Here is a 21,407-nt window from a genome sequence, read left to right on the forward strand (position 1 = left end):
AAGAATTGATAAATAATAAAATTTTAAACAATTTTACGGATGGTAATAATAATAAAAAAAAAACTCTTTGTGTGCGACCTACTTAAAATATTTCTTCTACTTGAATCCATTACAATGATTATACACCCATATTTTACATATCACATTTAATTGTATGAGTAGTTTGGTTTTAATAAGTAAGCTTAAAAACAATGTATTTTCTACTTTGAGCAGCTAACTTAAAATAATATATTGAATCCATTGTGAGTTCAAATTTACCATAACCATTCTATTAGTACTCAGGTTTTAATAAGGAGGTAACAAAATCAAATATTAAAAATTCTAAAATTATTGATTGAATGCCAATATTTCCCCAAACTATTGAAATTTCAAGTTTTACAATTTTCAAATATATAGCAGTCATGAGCTATTTCATTCTAATAAGCATCAACTAAAACTACTAATGGATTCTGAACTATTCCAAATTTATTGGTGAATTATTTTATTTGTTATTTAAAAGCAAATCATTACGCAGTTTATTTTTGTAATGTAAACAGAAAAATGGATAGCAAAATTAAAAAGAATAATTATTTATACCGAAAAAATATTAAAGTGGAAACATCGTAAAAATTGGTTTTCTAAAACATGTGAATTTTTAAAAAAAAATTGAGGAACAAATTAAGTAGGTTTTTTAATTTGATAGGAAACTAATTAGATTATTTCGATTTTTGAAAAACTGATATGGTTGACCATAAGAATTCAAATTACCTAGATTAATTTCTTACTGAGGCAGTGCTATATAATATGTGTCAAAATGTTCATTTCTGCAAAAAGTTAAGGCTTATGTTTAACTTGCGTTGCGATGGTAAAGTCTAAAAACAAGCGATAAAGAAACATTAATATAAGGTTTAAGCAATGTGATGTCATCGAAGGTCATTTACAGGTACATTTCATACATGGATGAAAATAAGACCATTAACATAATCTAGTAAACGTTTTTATAGTGAAACCATTGGTTTAAATTTAGCTCCTGTTTGAATATTCCGAAACGTTTATGAAATAAAGAAACTAAAATATGAGTTGAAGTTAAAATTTCTGAAAATTTATCTTTTGATGATATTTCCTGAACATTTACTATAGAATGAAAACTTTTTTTTTTTTACTTTGACTTGGAAAAGTGAATAATATGTGATAGTTCTTAAAAATATGATACCCACCCCCATTGTAGTCGAAAGAGATGGTAGACTCAACGAAAATATTAATTAAAACGCCTGTGAAGGTTGTGTAAAGAGTGCTTGTGAGAAAACAGAAGCCTTCTTTTAGCTGTAATACGGATAGATGGTGGTTGAAACAATTTGTTGAATTTCAATCATCATTGAAGGGTATTATTTTTACTTAAACGCAATTGAATACTTGGTTATATTTTATTTATTCTTATTGTCATAAAACTGCACATAAATAAACATGTCCGAAGACAATAACAATTAGAAATTACGCAGCTTATACGCTATTATTGGTACCATTTCATTTTAAGACAACTTTTTAAGACTTCGCAGATTTGTTAATATTATTTTTTTACACTCCGGTGCTTTAAATTTTTACAAATTAACCAGATCTTTCACAATTTACACCGATTACATGTACATCAAATATAATAATAAGAAACTTCATATTAATAGTTTTGTTCTAATCTCAATTTTTAAAATAGCGTAATAGCTTTCCCCTATGAATAATTTTTTATCATACATTAAAAATTAGGAAAGATCTAGCATTTGCGATTTTTAAATATTCGGAATAAAAATAATAAGAATATTAATTATTAAATACGAAATCTCACTTCCTAATTATTATTACAATTTAAATAAAATGTGAAATGCACATAATATTTACTGTATGAAGGTGTAGATAAAATTTAAAGAAATATATCATTTTAACGTATTCCTAAACATTTAACATGAAACTGTTTGTTTTTCTTTACTTTGGTTACAAACAAATATTTTTTAAATGAAAATAAAGAAATCATGAAAAATACTTGTAGCCAAAATTGAGTATTTTATAAATACAATATAAAATAGAATAAAATGCTTTTATGTACTTACCGTTTTCCTCGTTAGATAGAAATAAAAATGTTAAGAAAATATAATTATATAACAATAAATATGGTATATTTTTCTCGTAAAATGTGTATTTCTGAGTCAGGAATGTAAATATACAAGTTAAAACGTCATCAAATTAAAACTAGTTAAAATATTACAATAATTTTAAATATGAAGAAATATTTCTATTTGTACTAAAAACAAACCTAAACTTAATGAGGTTAGACACTATGACAAAAAGTGGACATTAAACGCTTTAGTTAAAAATATGTAAATGTTCAAAAAGAAAAAATTCTGACTAACTATTGCGTATTGAATAAAAACATTAAATAAATAATTATTGTTTTGAAAAAAAAATTCATTTAAAAATGAAGAACATCTTATAATTTAGATTTAAATTAAGTCTAGAAATTTTTTCTTCTTCTTACTTATAAGGTCTAAATAATTAAATATTTTTGTTTAAAAATCAGAAATGAATTTTTTAATCTGATTAATGCAAAGTAAAGCTAAAAATATGATTCTTTTTTATAAGGGCAATAATAATTGAAAATGATTAATGGAAAATTTGGAAAAGCATTATACTAATAATTATTTATAAACCAAAATGCGTAAACATTTTATGTATAAACTGAATAAAATACTAAAAAATTTGTCAAATAAACAGTAAAATTTACTTTAAAAAAAATTATAGTTCATTTTTATTTTTTTTTCATTTTAAACATCTTTTAATTTTAAAATTATTAATGATATTGAAAAAATAGGAAAAATTATGTTTAAATTAACAGTAATATACCAAATTTATATTAGCATCAACAAATAGCTCAAACAGTGTTTTAATGTTGTGAAAAATTTAGTAACCACAGGACTTGACAGTTAACAGTCATTGACAGCGTTAGCATCTGATGACCATTAAGACCTTTCCGAACTACAAACAATTAGTCTAAAAAAATAAGTTAATCAAACGAAAAAAGCAACATGCACAACTTTGTTTTTACCAAAACAGTTTTTATTGTTTCACAACTTTGGTAATTCGAAGACTAGAAATTCATTATCAAAATAAAATTTTGAGTATTTTGTACAGAAGAAAAAATATAATAAAAGCAAAATAATGCACAAATGCCAAAGCAGCATGCAACAAAAAAAGAAGTAAATAATGACATAAATACACATTTACATAAACAATGCATTCGCAAATCATATGAAAAAGCATATGTTACAACATGCAAGATTTTGATTTTTTATAAGCATTCAAATGCATTAAAAACTTAAAACAGTCACAAACAATGATAAAGAAATAAATAATGAATGAAATATAATTAATTAATTATGAAAGATAAAAGCTTGTCGGTACAACACGTCATCACATGTGATTGAAAATTTTGATTTCAAAAGTAACCGAGTATCAATTTAACAATATTAACATAACAATACAATTAAGTTTAAATATGTACAAAGCATGATATTTAAAAATGAATAGCATGATTTCAAAAGTAGGCAAATTCTCTTAAAAATATTTTAAGATATTTAAAAACATAATAAATTGCTGTTAAAATTTAACACATTCATAAAAAATATTTTGATTTAGCTAAAAGATATTTTGATTTTATACACCGGAAAATAGTTTTAAAGTCCAAAACTATTTATAGACTATAACTGCTGTGAAACAGTACAAATGAAAGGTTAACTTTGATTTTCAAAAATCGACAGAATATATAATTTCATAAAATATAAAATTGAAAAATACATTATACTTCAAAAGGAAATCTATTTTTTTAAAAACATAATTATTTTTAAAAAAAATACATTTATTATTTCTTTTAATTTACTCATTACCTGAAATAAATAATAGAAAAAAAGATCATAAAAATAAATTAGCAACAGTAATTTATAGGTGCTAAGATAATTTGCTTGTGCTATTTGTACTAACAACTAAAAATAAAAAAGCCTATTTTTATAATGGCACTAAAAGCTAAAATAATTACATATGCAGAATAATTAACATATACAAAATATTCTAAAAAAATGACTAATTTCAAATTCCTTAACTGGGTTTTGTTTTGTTTAGCATCTTAATCTATTTTATTAAGGGAAACAAACAATACAAAATGTACGTTCTTTTATTATTTGTTTGATTTGCTTACATGATTAGCATCCTCCAGTCTTAAGACTTTAGGATCATAACCACAAATAAAGGTCGATTCGCTAAGCCAATAGCAGAAGTTAGGTTCTAATTTCTGTTTTTCAATCACGTATTTTAAAAAAAGGGATGTTAGCAAAAAACAGCAAAGTGCGGCGGCCACATGGAGAACACCTAAGTTTTATATTTACAATAGAGGCAACAGTTTTCTTAAAACAACGGAAAAAAAGCGACATTCTAACTATTCATTTCGAAGAATTAGTATATCATTATTTACGATTTAACAGTGTACAATACTAATTTGTTTTTACCCGTTCAAGTTTCTGTGCAAGAAGACAAAAATAGTCTTCATATTTTGATTTTTATCAAAAAGCATTGTGGATATGCTTTTTTCCCCACTCAGACAGTTAAATAAACAAAAATTATAAAATCTCCTGTTAAAGAAAGTTTGAAATTTTAAAATGCCAAAATTAAAAAAAAAGGACATTGGTCAGAAGAATTGATGGTCCCACAAACTTCTGAGTGGGCTTAGAAAAACAGTTTAATGGCCATCAGACATCTTAATTAAATTAAATTAAATTAAATTGATAAATCGAAACGCATAACAGGCACATGCTACAATATTAGCCTTAATACAAAAAATAAACACAAATACATGTTATTCTGATATTACATTGTATGTATACTTTAATATACATTAAAAAAAACTGGATTGGAAAAAAAAGTAATGTGTATAACCTTGACGAATTCTCAGTTTCTTTCAACAACTAGAAAATACGTTTGAAATAAAATACTAACATTAACAAAATAAAAAGACTAGGTTAGGTATTGCACAATAGCTGCAATCGTACAAAACATGTGCTTGCTATGTCATTTCAAAATTAAAAAATTCTCAGTCGAGACATAAATTAAAAATAAAATTTTAAAAAAATCTTCCAAGCTGGTTTGTAAAACCTGCTTACAGTTACCTCACAAATAAATAGTTATACATCTACATACATTATGACATCTAAGCTAAGAATAATACAAGATAATATTTTTCTCGTTATTAATAAATAGACTTGAAGCGTACATTTGTATTTAGTGTCTAAAAATCTTTCTCCCTGAATGAATTTGAGAAGAATTTTAAAAAAACTTCTCATGATTTTTTTTTGATTGATTATTGGGACAAGTTTTTTTCTCTCGAACGGGAAACGTTCTAAGAGAAAAACAAACTGAAAAAGTTTCTCATTTTTTTTTGTAAACCTTAACTAACCTGAAATAATCCTCCAGGCTCGGAATAACATTTATTATTTTTTTACCCTCTTTTGAGAGGCAAAGGCCCACTTGTTGCAATAAAAATCACCTTACCAGTACACCGGACCTTTTATTTGTTTTACCTCGTATTGCAATGACCCGTCTGCTTGCAGTTCACAGGCATAACTTGATGACTGAAAATTGCACACCAGTATACTCGTCGACTGAGTTGCATAGGGGACATCATCCATTTGCTCTATGGTAACATTGTACTTTGTTCTCTCTTTATATTATATTTTTAAAAAGACCCTGAGTAAGAAGAAGGACAGTCACCAAAGAGTTACTAGTCCCCAAGGGCTATAGGACCGCTTGACAGAATCAGTCGACGAATATTCGGAAAAAGTCACAAGCAGAGGATATTGTACTTGAGCAAGTCTCTTTCTTCAAGCAACCAAGCTGATTTTCCAAATGGCCGAGTGGAATATCATAGGGCTTTGTCTAGTACTACATTTTGTTTTACTTTTTCGTAAATAAATCTGCATGCTATATAATACCGGAGATCAATCTTGAGTGATATGACTTACAATACATATACACATTGTGAAACAAATTGTCCAATAAATTATCAACCATTTTGATTTTGGGGTGTAATTTGTTTGCGTAATTATTTTTTTTAAATCTATATAATAAGTTCATTAAAATAACAAGGAATAAAACGTAAATGCAACTACCATGGCTTAATATCTTTTTTCAATACATTTTGATTTTCGGCTTTTGGAATGGCTCGCACCACTCATCGCTACCTAAACTTCGTTCTCACAGAAAATATATTACAAGGAAGTTAAGTTACGATGAGTAGCGATCGCAAAGTTGTAACGGTATCTTATTTTTGAATCTTTCCCAGCATCGCCTTCATGCTGGAGTTAGCGTGAACGCAACAGTCATGGGTTGGGACACTTTCTGGCACACAGGAAGGTAGACTAGCGATGGCACAAATGTACCATTCCGGGTGACACCGTCACATTCCGGCTGAGCAAGCAGAAACGGTTGCATAATGAAGGAACCAGCAGTTGGAGGATTTTGGGGCATGGCAAAAGTCATTGGGAGATGGGGGCTATTTGGAGGTGGAGGAGGCATTCCAGGAGGAAAAATATCTGGAATTCCTGTTCTTGGAGAAGGTGAACAGGGGGAAGAAGCTACCGGTGGTTCTGTGACCGAAGATATTTCAGTGGAAGCTGGTTTATCATCGTTGGAGAGACTATCAAATTGTGGCTGTTGCTGCTTTTCTGTTGAATCAAAGAGGTCATTTTGATGTTGCCTGTTGATATGTATTCTCAAAACGTTCCAGACTCTAGTCTGGAAACCACAAAAACGGCATCGAAACGGCTTGACGCTCTTCTGGAGCATCGAGCCGCCTGTTCGCTTGCCTCCGCTGTGGACAGCGTGGATGTGAGCTAGGCACAGCTCCCTGCTACGGAATTTTTTACTGCATTTGCTACAGCGATATCGTTTGATTTTGTTGCCTGTTTGGCCAAGGTTTCCGCCAACACCTTTGTTATGGAGGCTAAACTCACTTCCTTTTTTGTGAAAATGAGAGTTCCAAGGCCTGTTTAAGGGAGACAAATGATGAGATGAGTGGGAAGTCATGATCAGGGGCTGGGCCATGTCTTTCAAATTAAGACCAGCGGCTCGATGGCTCAAGAAGTGACGTTGGAGCGAATGGTTGTATCGATACGCCCTATGGCAGACTCGACAGACGAATTTTTTCTCCCCTTCAGTGTTCACTCCGGTGTGCCTTTTCTCATGTGCGTAAAGATTGGACAGCCATCGAGTGGAGTAAACGCAAAAGGAACAGTGGTAGATTCGACTGCCACCACCACCATGAGGCTTCGGGTGTGGTCTCGAATGGTTGCCGTTTGGTGTTGTCGCGTTCACCGGCGAAGATGTGCCGTTGACTCGTGCCTGTTCTGGGACCATCATCGTTGAGGAGGAGTCTGCCGTTGGCGTTTTTATCCCTGAGTTATTGGCAATAACTCCTATCTCATCTGATGGCGAGTGATGGTCCTTGATCAGGTGAACGTGAAGAGCGACTTTGTCTTGGAACCCTTGACCACAGAGGACACATAAGCAGCTATTGTCTAAAGAGCCATTGTTACTTTCAGGACTACTTGGAAGGGTATTATGGGAAAAGTTTTCTTTAAGTATATTGCCGTGGTCACTTATCATATGAGCTTTCAGCCATTTTATGCTCTTAAATCGGCAATTGCAAACAGGACAAATTTCTGGATAGTGACTGAAATATCGACCACTGGGATCGCTCAAATCTAAGCCTTGTAGTGGTTGCTCTTTTTCAAGGAAGGAAGGATGGTCTCTTAAGTCTTTCCCCTGTGACCCCTCTTCAAAAATACCATGGGTATTTTGTTTGTGAACTTTGAGGAAATACTTGCTGCATAGCTCTTTTTGACAAATGTCGCACTGAACCCCTCCAATGGTGCTGATTCGAGCTGCCTCGTGTGGTTGACTATCCAGGTTAATTCCATGCATTTTAAGCATGTGTGTTTTCATAAAGTATTTGTTACACAATTCCTTGTTGCATATATTACAATAGTTACGTCCAGTTAAGTTACGTGGTTTCTCAAGAGAACACAATGGGTTACTATTTGGATTATGTAAACTTGGAATGTGAGCAGCATGAATTGTCATTTGGGAGATACTTGTTATATTGGCTGAAGATGTTGTCGTACATGAATTACTTAAATTTAAGCTATGGTTGATATTAGGCATCGACGAAACTTTAGGAACCGTTAAGTTGCTGGGTAAATGTCCCACACTGGATGCGTGGATCATAGACGTGGGTGGAATTGTAAGGGGTTGTGTTGAACTAGGCGTAAGTGCGCAACTTACGGCTGAAGAAGGTATTGAAGAAGATAAAGTTAAAGCCGTGGATAAAGCAATGGAGGATGGCAAAGAAGATGAAGAAGAAATAATAGTTGAGGGACTAGAGGTTGGATTTTGCTGAACTCCCACACTAGTAGAAGTAATAACTGGAATATGGGAGTTAATGGGGGAAAACGAATTTGGAATCGTTGGCTGAATCGTAGAACTTACTGCTGTAGTTATACTACTGATATTTGGCGTGGCAGAGTTACTAGGAACAGGGATAAGAGATGTGGACAAAGTGTTATTAACGATTGATTTTATTTGACACACTTCATCTGCCAGAGACTTTTTGGGAGCCGAACTCATGTCCACTGGAAGTCCATGAATGTTCTGCTTATGCGTTTTCAAAAAATATTTGCTGCAAAATTCTTTCTGACAAATTTCACAGTATGCCTCAGAGTCAACAGTAGATGAAGCATTAGGGTAACTTAATCTTTGGAAGTCAGAGGTTGCCTCAGATAATTTTGTTTGAAGGTTAAAATCCGAATTATTGTGTCCCGATACATGACCATCTTCGTTGGGAAGAACACCATGTTCATTCATCATGTGCGCACGAAGGAAATATTTATTATCAAATTCCAATTTGCATAAATTGCACAAAATTTTGCTACTCTCAGAACCAGCTGAAGCGTTGAGTTCTCTGATCATGCTTTGCAGTTTTTGCAAGTCTTGACTAGCTGCATCTTCTTGTAAAGATGTTGGGATGTTATCTGGCATTAATGAATTAGGAGGAAGAGGAATCGGTAAGTGTGGTCTAACAAATTCATTTTCCTTATTTTCCTGGTTGTGTTCACCCGAGGGAGAATTAGGTTTGGATTTGCTTTCCTCTTTTATGTACGGAATGTTGTGAGTGTAAAATTTGTGCATTTTCAACAAATAAAGACTAGAGAAGGGTCTGTTGCAGAAATCACATGACAGTTCTCCAGTCAGCCCTTCAAATGTCAGATTTGATTGAGGATCATGGAGTAATTCTTCTGAAATGCGACTCTCGTCGAAATTCAGTTCGCCTTTTTCATTTGACAGGCTGCCTTGGTTATGACTAGAGGGACCCGAAGGTATTTTTCCTGGAGAGATTTCTGGCATGTTAATTCCATGCTTATTCAATTTGTGGGTTCGTAAAAAATACTTGTTGCAAAATTCCTTGCAACAAATCTCACAAAATGCATCAGCATTGATAACTCCCATTTCTCTTAGTTTCTCTGGAGTAAATACATGAGATACTGAATTCTCACCCGACGATCCGTGGTGGATAGGCGAGTGAAGACTCACAGGCATACTACCAGAAGTAACTGGAGGACACGGATTGGAAGAAGAAGAATTAGATATGATTCCTGCAGAAGAAGTGGTGACAGGAGTTGGTGGCTTATGGTTTTGTTGCAAACTAAAAAGCGAAGGAAATTCCATCTTTGAAATTGAGTTCTCTCTATTTTCATCTGAAAGTTTCTCTGGGAAATTCGTTACAGCTGATAAAGAGAGAGCGCTTGTTGTCATAACAGGAGAATTACTCTTATTTTCGTGCGAAGGTGTCGAACTGGGAGAAATGCTCTGACCTGGTTCAATAATACCATGAATTTTTTGTCTATGCTTCTTCAGAAAATATTTATTGCAGAATTCCTTCTGGCAGATTTCGCAGTAAGATTCTATGTTCATCATTCCAGTTCGTGGTTGCATTGGTTCTGGATTTTGAGTTTGAAGCAAGTGGGGTAAGGGAATGGGGCTGTTTAAACTGGGAGACATATAAGGAGTTCCATAAGGAGAGCTTACAATAGATTCAACAGAATAGATACCATGTTTGTTTGCCTTATGAGTCTTTAAAAAATATTTGTTGCAAAACTCTTTATTGCAAAGCTCACAATAGGCTTCTAAATTAAAAATTCTAACACTCTGTCCGGAATGTGTATTGCCATTAGATACTGGAGGTGTTTGTCCTTGTGGAATGACGGGAAATAGGAATGGTGCCATTGGATTTGGAAACATCGAAAGTGGAACAGGTAAGTTACCCGGTTTCGAATCATCACTTCGAGAAAATGGAATGAAAGGAGGCATTGGAGGAAAAGGAAAATGTGGGTTTTTAAAGTCTCTGTTTTCTTGCATTAAATTTTCTGGAGGACTGTTTCTTGTTTGGTCAATCGGGACAAGTTGCTGAAATCCAATATCATTTAGTTTATGAGAGTTATTTTCTTTGGCTGCATCGCTACTATTTACTTCTTTGTTATTGTTTGAGGTAGCTTTGTTGTAGGATTGCTGCTGGAGTTGTCTTTCCAAGACTTTCTGAACATGCTCTTCCTCCAAATGAACCCGTAACTTGTTTTCATTGTCAAACTCACTGCTGCAATGGTGGCAACGGAATAAACAAGCTTGGATTTCGCTATGCCTTGCATCGGGTCTTGTTTGCAAATCGAGTGCCTCGTCGCTGTGTTCCTCTTCAACAGTATTGCAATCCTCGCTCTCCAGTAAAGGCATCGCCGGTGTTGTCTGATATCTTAAAGGGTTGCTTTGCTTGCGTCGCTTTTTCGTTTTGGACTCTTCCATTATGCTATTTTCGCAACTTGTAGGAGGGCTTCTGTTTTGATTTTCACTACTATTACCATCTTCATCCCCAGAGCACGTCTGGCTCTCGAGGGGAGATGCTCGCTCATTTGACAAGCCATGGTGTATAAGCTCAATGGGCTCCATCAGGTCGGAACTCATTCTCATAACCATCGACTTCTCCATACTCAATCCATACATATCACAACAGCCTTGTTGCATTTTTGCGTTTTTTTTCTGTGAATAGCGTCTTTTTCTATGAGTTCAAGTACGCATCATCCATTGTCCTTGTAACAAGGAAGTGCATTTTTAAACCTGAAATGAAAAGAAAAAAAAAACGAATATCAATATGATTTGAAAATAAAAAGACAAAATGAAATAGACAACAGAAAAATTTAAAACTGTTATTTTATACAAGTCCTGCTCATTATATTACCGATTGACTAAAATTTTAAGTGTTCATTATTACACAAACTACTACAGCGTATTATGAAATAAATAGATAAATTAAAAAAGATACCAGAAAACATTGAAAAGATTTTTCTCCACCTACTATTCAATGGATAAGACAAGAATTTTTTTCCCGTTCATTAAAAGATAAACAGAAAACCTGAAATGGTTTATTATAAGATAAAAAGTAAAATTTTAAAGAACAAAAATAAAATAAAACCATTATTCTCGGGTATTATGTTATATGTAATGTTCGACTGATAAACCGAAATTTTTATTGTTTATTATAAGACCAACTGCAATGATTCATTAAAGATGAATTTATATATATAGTGAACCCCGCTATAGTGAACATGGTTTATAGTGAATTCTCGGATATAGTGAACGAAATGTTCGCTCCCGTGTCTTACTATACACATATAACATTATTTTTTGTGGATATAGTGAACCAAAAGAGGAGAGAAAATTGGAAATTATGAACTTTTTTGTGTCTTCGACTGATTTTTCTTCTTCATTTTTTGGTAACTTTGAAATTTCTACATAAAATACAGATACCGATTTTTAAAACCATCTATTGAAAAGAATGTAGCCATAAGCATTTTCTCTTGCTTGCTTCGTCTGTCTCAGTTTCTCATCCCTAAATTTTTTGTACGCAAGTCGAAGAGTAATAGAAATAAAAGTTAACCCATTTTTCGTTACTACACATCGATTTTTAATTATTTTTGTATTTCTTTTTAATGGTCAATTATTTTAATAATGTGTAATAAAAGGGAGCAGTTCGGAAAAATTAGTTAAAATTGTTTGCATTATGGATATAGAGAACTCCCGGTTATAGTGAACCGAAATTTCGGTCCCTTAGAGGTGTTCACTATAGTGGGGTTTGACTGTATATATAATATATTGTTTGAAGTACTATGTCAGGTATATATGCCGAGTTACTTCAAACTACTCCATAATGCGATGATGTTGGTCATCATCAACTAATTCAATCAACCATATGATCAATAACAATAATATTTATTCCTCAATAATAACATGAGTCACATAGACTCTAACCACTTAGGTTCGAACCACACAGGTTTCAAGTTTTACCTAAAAACAACCCGTTTCACTTAGAAACTACATCAACTGACTAACTCTTCATTTACATCGAGAAAGTTCGTTGCTTTTCGTTAAAGAGAGCGACATCTGGCGTACTAACAGAGAGGCTGTAGTCTCGCATGTTACACACACACACACACACACACACACACACACACACACACACACACACACACACACACACACACACACACACACACACACACACACATGTATATATATATATATATATATATATATATATATATATATATATATATAAATAGTTAGATAGTTAATACTACCACTACTATTCGATTGAAAATCATAATTTAATCCTTAATTACATACATTATCATCTCGGAAATAACAGTTGTTAACAATATCTTCTTAATGATACATACATTTAGGGAAATAAATTTAATAAGAAACACAAGCGCAAAAGAAGCCCTTCTAAATTCATACCCTGTGATAGTGCTGCGATTCCTGATACAATAGTTAAGCTCTTTCTTTTCCATTATTTCCCAATAATAAAGATGAAATGTGTTGATCTTTTGAGATTTAAAAGTTTCATTTTATGAATTATAATGGTTATCAAAATTTAGGAGAGAAAAATTTTGTTAATCTCATAGGGCGATACCAAAGACATTTGGCTTGGGGAATCGAATCCACCGCTAAAAGTTTTTATTGATCTTTAATTTTGAGAAATATAACTGGAAACATGCCCAAATCGCATTTTTAACACAAAATCAAAATAATGAAAATAATTCTTTGCTGCATTCTAAGCTAACTTTCAGAACAAAATAAAAATTAATACTTCAAGTGTCACAATATTTTTTAATATTTGATAGACTCTACTGTTGAACAAAGACAAACGTTTCATTATTTTAGTACTCTAGAAAAAAATTCTATTGAAAATTTATTTTACATTACAACGCAAAATAACTGCATTACATTTTCACTCTTCAAAATTGTGTAAAAGCGAGTTAAAGAGAATAATGTGTTTGATATGTACTTTTTTTTAAAAAAGTATGAAAAGAACATAAACAAGATATCAAAGGAACATAATGTATTCACAGAGGAGAAAAAAATTATAGTACTGTAGGGAAATGACAATTCTGGTTTAAAAAAACCACCTAATTCCGATTAATAAAATCAAATACGATATTTAAGGCATTTATTATTTTTTAGTTCATATGGTAATGATTTATCGGAATTTTTAGTTTTTAAAAGTATAATACTTATTACTAAACATTTAGTGAAATATATAAAACTGAAAACTAAATTCAACAGAATAAAAATTTTGTATGGCATGTTCTAAGTTATCATGATGAAACTATCAAATTTTACCAAATCTACCAAAGTTTATCACATATTATAAAATTATATTTTACTGTTAATTTTCATGAAATCATTACCAATACGATTTCGTAAAAATTACCCAGCTTTTTTGTGTTCCCATAGAGCTAGAAATACGGTAAACGGGTTATATAATATTCTAGTAGTTTTCACCATACTTTTTTTCTGTGAACCATTGATTAGACAGTTCGTGAATATATCTATAAACATAATCCATGAAAATGTTCGATATTACAATCTTTCTTTTAAAACAATTTTTATTTGAATTCATTTAGGGATAAGTTTTTTTTTTCTGTTGAAGCTTTTTTTTTAAAGCATTTTGTTTTTGTTTTTGAAAAGGTGACATTTTTTCCCCCAAACTGTTCCTGCTTCCATCTAGTCACTTTGCAATTTTCTATAATTTCCAGTAAAATACACAGAAATCTCTTAACGCATGAAAATCGTAGAATTTTTCACACAAAAAACTCTCCTGAGCAATGACCTACCTCCACAAAATTCTTTTAAGGAATGATTCAAGTCCTTCAAAGTCGAAAATTAATTTTTAAGCCTTTCTTAAACTAGCCATGAAAGCTTCTACAAATTTAAATAGTAACTTTCGTTTAAAAATGAAGTAGAAAAATTATTTAAAACTGTCTGCTATGATTAAAAAAATGGTGTCTTTTAATATAATACAAAAATAATTTACCATCTTTTCTTGAAATAGCGTTTCACGGTTTTCAAAAATTGAAAGGCGAAAGAACTTAATTTAGAACTGTTTGAACAAAATGCAAATATTTAAAAACAAGCTTCGCCTAACTCTGTTTCTTTAAAGGCTGTTTCATTCCATAAAATAACGCTTGTTAGCTAATAATATAATATTGTTGCAATTATTATAACAGATTTAAATTGAAGTTGAATTTTGACCAACTTATCAGGAAATTCCAAGCTAATTGTAAAAATAATCTGAAGAAAAACGATTTTTATTTTGAATAAAAAGCTTTCCGGTTTCAATTTTCTCTGACTTGAAGAAAAAATATTTCTCCAGAGGATTATTTGGGTTCATAAAAATATATTCATCAATTTTTATCCAGGTACAATAATCTTACTAAATATGCAATTCCTTAAGAAAACTGTTGAATAATTTTTAAGTATTTAAGATGCTTAACAGCTTTAAAGTTCAGCCAATTCGTTTCTGCAAGACCTACATTTAATTCTTCCGTGTGGTACTATAAATTGAGCTGTATTACAGATTTTCTATTGTCAACAACAATGAACAATTTCATGATTGATCAAAAAGCATACACATCGGGCAATACGAATTATTTATATGCTTATTTATATAATTATATATTTCCAGAATACTAATATATATATATATATATATATATATATATATATATATATATATATATATATATATATATATATATATATATATATATATATATATATATAATGGAATCTTGATAGGATTTGTAGACAAATATTTGATTGCCTTTCGAGGCAATTCAAATTCAAAATATGCAAAAATACAAGCAAACATAAACGAGATTCTGGACTCTTTTACAAAATAATAAGATTTCTCTAACAAAAGTGTATAGAATTTAATAGCAGTTACAATTAATATGCAGAGGCCGTAATTTTTTTTCAATATCTTATTCTTTATACAACACTAATGCTAACTTATAATATTTTAGTTTCATCAAAAAAAATAGATCTCTAAATGCTTTTAATAAACTTTGACATGACAATGTACTTTTATTGTGAAAAATGCTACTATGATAGAATATAGCCTTTTTGGTTTAAAATTTTTTGAGGTGTTGAAACAGCAAAAAAATAAAAAATAAATATATATATATATATATATATATATATATATATATATATATATATATATATATATATATATATATATATATATATATATATATATATATATATATATATAAATAATTTAAGCCTTGTGTGATTAAATTTTCAAAACAATTTGATTTTCCCGGTTTATATTTCCAGTAACTAAATAATATTTTATCGAAAGCCATGGGTAAACAAAGACCATAAAAACATCACATTAGAGGAGAATCCTTATTATTAATATTTAAAATTATAAATATCACGTTTAAAAAATTCACACCAACAAAGAAATTATGTGACATTTGATTATAATCTCTTTTTATTTTAGAAATTCGAAAATAAAAAAAATATGTAAAAGAAAAACACCTACGGCAACGAACAATATTTTTTTTACTTTTAAAATAGACACAGGAAACCTAATTCGCAACCGCGAGTGTAGGAGCGGCTTGAATCACGATTTTAGTAACAGTAAAATCAGAATTGGATAAAACTACGACAAATGTAAGGCTTTTTTTCGAATGATATATCGTCACTATAACGAAATACCACTTTTTTAGTAAAGCTATTTTCATGTATGTTGTGAATTCATAAAAGTCATTCATGACTGTTAGCAAAAATGGCGGTGAAAAAAAGCTTAGTTTTATGAAAACGAAAAGCGCTTGTTGTAGAATAGAAATTGCTGTTACGATGTATTGTCTGTACTCAGAAAAACTTAGTTGATTTCAATGATGTTTATTTCACCATATCAGTAATTTTTAAAATTATTTAATAATTTTTGCAAATTTAAGACATTTGTTCATTCTAAGGCTTAGATAATCCTTGAGATATATATAACGTTATTGTTTGTATAGAAGTGGTGAGTTTGTAATCGATGAATCTGATATTCTGTAATTAGTACCTAAAAGTAACGAGATCTTTAAATGAACGCATCATGAAGTAAATGAGATAAATTAGCATCAAATACTTTCCAAAATAAGAAGTTAATTAGAACAAAATAAGAATCATTTATCATTATTTATAATTTAAAATAAAACTTTGTTCGTGGTTTAAGACTCTCAAATTATGGAATCTTTTTTTTTTGGCGAAATTACTTAAAAAAAAAAAAAAAACACTTTTAAAAGGTATATAAAAATTACAGTTTTAATAGTTACTATCTTTATCGAAGAAATATTTCTCAAATCCTAATATCTATAAATTTTTCATAGAAATTAACAGAATGATTTTGAAAAAAAAAAAATTTAAATTTTATTTCAAAGCTTTAAATACGAATAAAATAACATAACAAATCTGGATCACGCTTTTTTTCCGCTTTAAAAATGAATGCCACGGCAAGCTGAACACATTGCTTAAGATTTAATAAGTGGCAGGTGTTCATTTTAAGTAGCCTGTGAATGCTTAAATTTTTTATAGTATTCAAAATCTTATTTGAACACTCGCGGTTTTAGGTGCGTCAGTTTTCAACACGAGTAGTAAAAAAAGAAATCTTGCAAAGGTGCATGGTATTTATTTATTTCGCACCAATTTCATGAAAATAAATGTATAAGGTAAAAAAGATAGTCATGCCTAAAATATCCGGAAAAATTCGCAATTGAAAGAATTCTACATGAAGAATCATTTCATTCTTAAGAATCATTTGAGCACAAATTTTTAGATCTAGCAATTTCAATATGTAGGGTAACCTTCTTCGATAAAAATGTTTGACTTTTCATTGGTTTGCACCACCTCTCTGCCCACGATTCGAAATTTAGTTTCGACTTTTAAAAAATATTTCCATTAGTAATATTGATAATAATAACAAAATTCAAGAATTCAAGCACAACTATACTGCGTTCTGAAATTATCTCATAACATTTAGAAAATCGTCTAGAGTGATGAAAATTTAACCAGAGATTAAACGATGTATCAAAGTAAGCGTGGTAAAATCTGAAGTCACATAAAAGTTGATCTCACAAAAAAGTTGATCAATAAACAGAAAACCAAATTTGAATTATTTTTTTTTTAATCCAGAAAAAATAAGCAAATAAGTTTTACCTTATTAACCCCAACGAAAATGGTCAAATCTCCAGTTTAAACCGAAGAAACAGGTTAAAAAATGAAACTCACCAGACCATTTGTTTCTTTATAATAAAAAAATTCGTAATAGTAATATTCGTAATTCGTTCGTAATTGAAAACAAAAACATTGTTATGAAATATCATAGAGCAACTTTCACAAAATTAATCTGATAGGTCGAAGAAAATTAATGCAATATTATTACGTTACTAATGAAATTAACATTAAAATAAAAGTTCCTACGCTATTGGTGAGATAAAATGACTATTTCTGAGCATGCGCAGCATCTCTAAGGAGCGGAAAATAAGGTTATAGTTACCGTTAACGTAACGTAACGCAAAAGCTCCCTATTAATTCGAAAAATGGTAAAATCTCATTCAATCTAAACAAAATAATAATAATAATGGAATATTTGCATATTAGTACAAGATTAAGGAAATTCAAAACCTTCTCTCTTTAATCAGTTTCATACTAGGTTTTACATTTAGCTTTCTGGTAAGTTTGTACATATAGTTTTATCTCATGTTATGTTGCGCAAAAAGAAAAAAAAAATAATAAAGGAGCAGATTTAGCTAAGGATTTATTTGTAACTCTGAATCAAAAGATCAGAATCTATCACAAGTTGAAGAAACTATTTTTTAATTATAATCTTTAAAAATATCATTTAGAAAACTAGCATTGGTAACTTTTTTTTCAGTTGTTCGAGAGACCTTTAGATATAAAGACTGTTTTTTTTTCTTCTACAAACACAAAAATTCGGTACCTTTAATTTACAGATGCCTCATTATTTAAATCTTGACTTCATTTAAACAGGGTAAAAAAAGTTTGTTTTTTTAAAACTTTTATTTGCTTAGAATCAAATGTTTTTAGTTTAAACTGTTTTTTTTGTTTTGTTTATTTAAAACAAAAAGTTCGATTAAAAATAACAATACGATTAAGAAGTATTTTAGTAAAATTAAATATCCAATTGTATTAAAAATACATATAAAAAGTGAGTACTTCCCTGCTTACCAGTTTACATGAAAACGTCAAACCTCAGCATTTTTTTATGTTATTATTTAGCTACAATTAAACTCAATTTTATTTGCATCTTTAAATTTTTCAACACAAAAACTTTTCGTTTTTTGATTATTGAATTAAATCAAACATAAATATTCAGTTAAAAATATTTAAAGTAATTAAACTTTTAAAATCGGAACATGAAATATTTTTGGAATGATGGAAAGGACTAAAAATTTCAAATGGTGAAAATACGTATACTATGAAACCAGTGTGAATTCACTAAATAATATATATTATATATATATATGCATCGGTGCCTAATTGTTTACTTTATTTTGCAGCAATAAACAATAATTTTAAAAAAAGCATGTTTATTTCTAATGATTCCACATGGAACAAATATTTCCAGAAACATACAAAAAATAAAATATAACACGAACAATATATTATCAAAAATAACCAAGAACTGTTTTTCTAGAATATAGCAATTGTGCTTCTTGCAACATTTAAAAGTATCTTTCATTGACGTTTCAGAGATGACTGACATTTCTTTAAAATAACGTAGATGTACAAGTTCGATACAAACATTATGACCAAAAGTTACAAATTTTGACACATTAAACCGTTAATATAAATTAATAATTATGTTACATTTCTGAGAACAAAAGTCTTTCTAAGAAGCGTATTAAAGCCTCTTTTTTTCTGTATGGTTCATGTTCAGAGTTTTAATGTCATATCATCATGAAATTAAATAAAGGAAAACTGAACGACAGCAGAGATTTTGCACCATATTTGACTTCAGGACAGCTGCATTAAAATAGATATCGTTTCGCAAAGTATGCATGTCCTAGAGTTTTATTATTAATATAAAAAAATGCTACCAAAAAGTAATTTAGAAATACAAAAAAGAAATGTATCTTAATTGAAATCGGGTATGCGTGATTCTCAGATTTTACTATTCTATTAATTTTTACAATTGATGAAATGGTTCGTGTAACTCGGATGGTATATTCCATATAAAAATGGCTGTTATTTTAGATAACTCAATTGAGATTAGCAAAATATGACATTTATACGACGTCCTATTTCAAATGTCTACAATTAGTTTATGTAAACATTGAAAACACTTTTTAATTCAAGCAGAATAAACATCAAGCTTTCCTATTTCAGATCTTTAAAAATCTTTTCTTTTAGAACCAATTAAAAATATTTCCCAAATTAATTAGAAAACGAAAAAACATGCCTTTGATTTTTTTTTTTTTTTTTTTTGAAATCCTAGGAGAAACTTATCTTTTTACGCCGAAAAGTATTATTTGTACCCTTAAAAACAATATAGATTTAAAAATGTTTCATTTCCTACCTAAGTTATTAAGAAATTGAAGCTCCCGAAAAGCTTCGACGAAATTTTAAAGTCTTATAATATTGCAAACTTACATGAAATGTAAGAAGCTACAAAATATTATTAATTCCTAGAGTTCATTGAAGAATTTTTTTTGTATAAAAAAAAGAAAAATATTTATCTAAAAATTAAAAAAAAAAAGCTTTTTTTATTAAAAAAAAAAAGAAGAGTTCTGTGGCTTAAAAAGAAAAGTTTATAATTTTTTCTCAAATTTAAAAGCTTTTTTATAGCACTAGAAAAATTATAAAAACTACATTGCTTGAAAATCATGTTTACGAACTTTCTGTCTATGGGGCATATAATCATTTTTTGTAACTTTTGCAGACTTGGAACATTTTTTTACAGACTGGGAGAGACACACCGATTGCAGAGATCTGAAATCGGTGACGTAAGATCCGTTAAAAAATCTCATTGCAACAGAAAGAAAAAAACTTGTCCGCTAGTATTATACCCGGTCCCCAGTTAGTAACGTGTCCTTAAACTGCTAAAATAATCACATTTACCAAAAGAATGAATTTTAATAATTCCGATACAAAAAGTCATCAATATATTGCATGTTTTAAAAAAAACATTATGAAACATTATGAACAAAAAAAATGTATCCTTTTTCATACAAACTTTTTTTTCTTTCTTTTTTCCTTAAAAAAGATAAAATACTTTGTGGAAATTTAAAAATATTCAGAAATGAATAAGATACTTCAAAAATTATAATAATTTTTGCTTCATGCGAAGTTAAAAACCAATAAGTATTAAATATAGAATATTTTTTTTAATTAACAAATCACTATTTCAAAGTAACCGATTTTTTTTTTAAGATTAATATTTTGAGTTTACAATTTATTAATATTCAAGTTCTTTTAGATCTTATAAGTTTATGTTGCATGTTTATATGTTATTATCATTTACGAATCGACTTTTTTCTTTTCTCTAAAAATTATTCGTAAGTTTTCAATCTAACCAGGTTTTCTTTACGTTTAATATTAATCTAGATTGCATTTTACTTAAAAATCAACTTATTCTTATTTTTACATGTTTTTTTTTCGGTGAGACTATGGTATTGTAATAAATAGAAATTTATTGTTTTTTTTTTTCATCTTTAAAACTACTCAAAAAAAAAAAAAATACAATAAATTTCTATTTATTACATTATAAAATTCTACAATATATTCATTTAACTATATTTAATTACGAAGTATATAAAGTATTAAAAATTATTCTTAACCAACAAATAATAATTAATGAAAAATGTTATTCAAAAAATTATAAATTTTTACTAGCTCAATTTGTAAACTCGGATGAAAAGATTTTGATGAAA

The 21,407-nt window shown here is 29.5% G+C and overlaps 1 protein-coding gene across 3 annotated transcripts in view; it reads right to left on the bottom strand.

Annotated features, from left to right (window-relative positions):
* Positions 1 to 6,206: 6,206 nt before the first annotated feature.
* Positions 6,207 to 21,407, bottom strand: part of LOC107451638 (uncharacterized) — a 150,812-nt gene continuing 135,611 nt past the window's right edge. For all 3 annotated transcript variants that reach the window (XM_016067795.5, XM_043045712.3, XM_043045708.3), the window contains one exon: positions 6,207 to 11,232. In XM_016067795.5, coding sequence (XP_015923281.2) covers positions 6,361 to 11,139 — 4,779 coding nt within the window. In that variant the 5' untranslated portion in view covers positions 11,140 to 11,232 and the 3' untranslated portion in view covers positions 6,207 to 6,360. The remainder of the gene's footprint in view (positions 11,233 to 21,407) is intronic.

This window comes from Parasteatoda tepidariorum, chromosome 7 (genome assembly GCF_982258835.1).
Source record: "Parasteatoda tepidariorum strain Cologne lab strain chromosome 7, Ptep-v5.0, whole genome shotgun sequence".
NCBI lineage: Eukaryota > Metazoa > Arthropoda > Arachnida > Araneae > Theridiidae > Parasteatoda > Parasteatoda tepidariorum.